Raw genomic sequence first — 3,897 nt, 5'->3', positions numbered from 1 at the left:
AAGAGTGCTGGGGTCAAAGGTTAAGTTGTCTCCAGTGTGTTGCTGCTTGACTGACACTTTGTTTCAAAGCAGCCCCTTTGGCTTTTTCCCTCAGTGTGTCTTACAAGTTGAGCACTTGTTAAAAGAAAAATAATTAAATTAAAAAAATTATATAAAAGAATAAAGTTCAGAAAAAAACACAAACTAATCGGGAGAAATGCTGCCCAAAAACTCAAAACACAATTCCAAAACTGCACAGAGGCTTGTTTTTAGAGCTGTATGTTGAATGACATGAACAGCTGCACACCTGGTCCTCCAAAAGAGAGAGTGAAAAAACACAGGAGAGAATGATAAAAATGCACTTGTGATTTGTTTAACCTTTCCGAGGACTCTGCCCACTGGGTGAACATTGTTTTCTGTCTGTGTTTGACAGTCRGAGCCCACAGCCGTCTGAGCTGTGTGTGACTGATGTCCCGGTGTGTCTGAGGGCGGCTGTGCTCCTAAAATTTACAGCAGCTCTGCTTTAGTCATTAAAGGGTGTGAAGGAGCCACCGGGGAGTAGGAATTTGTCCGAAAGGAGTGTTTATGAAAGAGGATATATTTATGATTTAGTGCACCCGGAGTGTGTGTGTGTGTGTGTGTGTGTGAGGTACATAGTGAAAAATGAGAAAAATAACGTAAAACACTGCAGTGGGAAAATCTAATCAAATGTCATTTAAATGTTTTCAGGGATTTCAAGGGCTTTCAAAATAATTTTGCTTCGCAGATATTATAAATTATAGTAAATGGTGTAAAGTGTAAACACATTATTTTACTTGAGCTTTAACTTAGATTTTAACTATTTTAGTACTTTTAGTTTTTAGAACACATCAAATCTCTTTTTTTAATTTTCTAATCAAAGTAAATTGCCAATTCAAGAAGTAAATTGTACTTTAAAGTCAAATAATTCTTGTGAATGTGAGAAACTAAAACTTCCMATTTTTATAATTGTTTAGTAATGCACATCATCAGAATAGGCTGAATTTTTTTATATGTTTAGTTTTAAAACAAACTGGTATTAACATTAATGAATAAGTCCCAAAGTACACTTTCAGGATAATATTATGAGCAATCAGTATTTATTTTTTGATATGTTGTCATTCTCCGTTTGGAATGTAAAGCACTCTAAAACTGGCCAAAATGGAATGTTCTTTACAAACATGTTTCTGATTTAAAATCTGAGCAAAAAAATGTGTTAAAAAAATTCTGAATTTTTTAAAACAAACCACAAGCTAACAAAGTTTACTACTAGAGATTCTTGAGTACTTGTTTATTTACATTGCACTATCAAAGTAAGGAAATCGGCTACAGAACTGAAGTCCAAGTGTTTCGTGTTTTTTAATAAGTAAATTAAGAGTTTACACAAACATAAAATCTATGACACAAACTGAAAATTGAAGTATGTTTTTTATTCAAAATCACCAGAAATAACTATTAAATTGGTTTAAATATTTAATATAATTTAACAATTATTCACAATGTTTGTAATTATTATCTCATCAGCTTACTAAGCACTGATGCAAGATGTCAACAATGAATTGCTCATGTTTTTCAATTGCAAATATCCTGTACTTTAAATTTGATATATTTTATGAGGATTTCCCTTATTAATGAATATTAGAAAATCTTTTTGTAATGTAATGTTTGTATTGGTTTCAATTCTGAATATACAAAACCTTATATGAAACATATTAATAAATCTCAATTTAACAGCCAAGCCTATTTTCATTATCATTAAATGATTTTGTTTACTTGATTTTCTTTTATTTTACTCTTAAATATCATGCATGAAAGGATTTAAAACTGTAATCTGGGCTTGCAGAGTTTAGAGATGACAAACGACACAAATTCAAATGTTTAAATATTAGCTTTTTTTTTCAAAATCTTTATTATAAATAGTAATAGTGCTATTTTTTACACAAACCTTGATAATTTCACACCATTGTAAATAAAAAAAATATGCAAAAGAAACATGGGAATAATGAAACATTGTGTAAGACCTTTTTAAGCACAGAGGAGCACTTTAGGAAATGTACAGACAAAACAATTGAACGACACTAAATAAATAAAAACAGGAACTAATTTTTCTGTGGATGGCTAAAAAGTCAACATGCAAAGCAACAACAGCAAAAATGTACTGTGAGACTGAAAATTATGTTCACTAGCGAAGCTTTTTTTTAACAACTTTTTTGTTTGCTATGATTCATTGCTCAGTAAGTTGCCCTGATTGATCAAAGCACACAACCCAAAATGAACAACATTGAAAAGATGGAGCAGGCTTTTGAAGAGATAATAAGAAACATTTGATCCGTGTTCATTTACAGCACATGAGGTATGAATGTATTGCACTTTCTTTGGGTTGCACCGACTCCACTTGACGTCAGTTTTATGCTCTCAATGGTTTTCCTGATGCAGCCACACTTTTGAGCTCCAACTTCATATACATGAGTATGCAGGTAAATATTCCTCTGCTAAGACACTGTGATGAAGACATTCTCAGAAGAGCGTTGCTGTCAAGCACTCATTCCATCGCTGTCTGACCATCCACCACAAGAAAACATATTTTTCTCATCAAGGTAGGTCATAGAAGTACSTCAAGTTCATCAAGTCCAGTTCTACATATGTTTCTGCCACTTATAAAACTCCCATAGAATGCCATGAATATGTGTACCCCACCATTTTTCCCCCCTCCTAAACCACTGGCAATAAAAACAGCACTTGGTCCTTGACTCACAAGCAAAGCAAGTGTCAGGTATCAGAGAAGCCTGTGCCTATATGGTCCTTAATTATTCCACTCGGGCTTCATCGTTGCCATCACTACACCTCCATCCAAACCGGCTCCCCTTCTTGCTAAAATAAAACACGATATCCTTCCACCTCCCCCCACTGCCTGCCTCGCTGTCCTCGGGGCTGGGGAAGTTGGCGAAGGCAGCGGATAGTTGTGCTTTCCAGAGACGAGTGAGCAAACAAGAGTCCACATTAGGGGGCTTCATATAATGAAAGGCACCTGAGGGGGAAAGAGAGAAAATTTGAGATGTTTTAAAATAGTTTATTCATTTCTCATTTGTATATTTTGATGTAATCACAGGGCATGAAATGAAAAGTTTAAAAGAACTTGTATTTAAAATAAATACCTATCTAGGAAATGTAAAAAGGAAATATTAAATTAAAACATTTGTGCCGCATGGCTCCTTTCATGGCCCACCGTTTTTTAGATTTTATATAAATAGTTTGCACTATCATTTATTATTTATTATTATTTAAAAGTTTATTTTAAACATGTATAGTAAACTAGCCATGCCCCAGTGTAAATTTTCAAAAGTATGTTGGTTATGGTTATGCTGGTATGCAGTTATGGATGTAGATTTTTTATGTGTGTTTCTATAGCAATATAGTCTGAAAAGTCATATCTTATGTGAATGTTATTAAATGTTGTCAGTTTTCATTTATCCCCCTAAGAGACCAGACCTTGATTGACTGCAAGGATTCTCAAGACTAAAAAACGCAACATACCRAGTAATTCTCAAAAGTTCAGTATCTTAGTGTTATGTTATTTAAATTTCAAAAACCAAGTTCTGATGGCGAGCAACACTGGAAAAGCAAACTGTACATTCAGATTATTCTGAATATTTGCTTTTTCATGACATAAACAGTTTTGTGCACTTCATGACTTTTTTCCTATATATTTAAGTTGTTTCTTACCCTCTTGGTCACTCGCAGCTTAGACAACCATCAGCTATCAAAAATATTATATACTGTATATAAACTGGCAATTAAGATTTTAGACAAGAAACCTGTTAGATTACATCATTGCCACATTTTTCAAGAAACTGAATAAGCTTAAGGTCAATAATTTAGTCAAAATATCTAATATAACAC

General features: G+C 33.4%; 1 protein-coding gene across 1 annotated transcript in view; it reads right to left on the bottom strand.

Annotated features, from left to right (window-relative positions):
* Positions 1-1,874: 1,874 nt before the first annotated feature.
* pax3a (paired box 3a) overlaps positions 1,875-3,897 on the bottom strand; it is a 19,862-nt gene continuing 17,839 nt past the window's right edge. The window contains exon 9 of the mRNA XM_014023258.1: positions 1,875-3,025. Coding sequence (XP_013878712.1) covers positions 3,008-3,025 — 18 coding nt within the window. The 3' untranslated portion in view covers positions 1,875-3,007. The remainder of the gene's footprint in view (positions 3,026-3,897) is intronic.

Source organism: Austrofundulus limnaeus, unplaced genomic scaffold, assembly GCF_001266775.1.
Source record: "Austrofundulus limnaeus strain Quisiro unplaced genomic scaffold, Austrofundulus_limnaeus-1.0 Scaffold361, whole genome shotgun sequence".
Taxonomy (NCBI): Eukaryota; Metazoa; Chordata; class Actinopteri; order Cyprinodontiformes; family Rivulidae; genus Austrofundulus; species Austrofundulus limnaeus.
The sequence above is the reverse complement of the archived record's forward strand: the minus strand, read 5'-3'. Positions and strand labels throughout refer to the sequence as shown.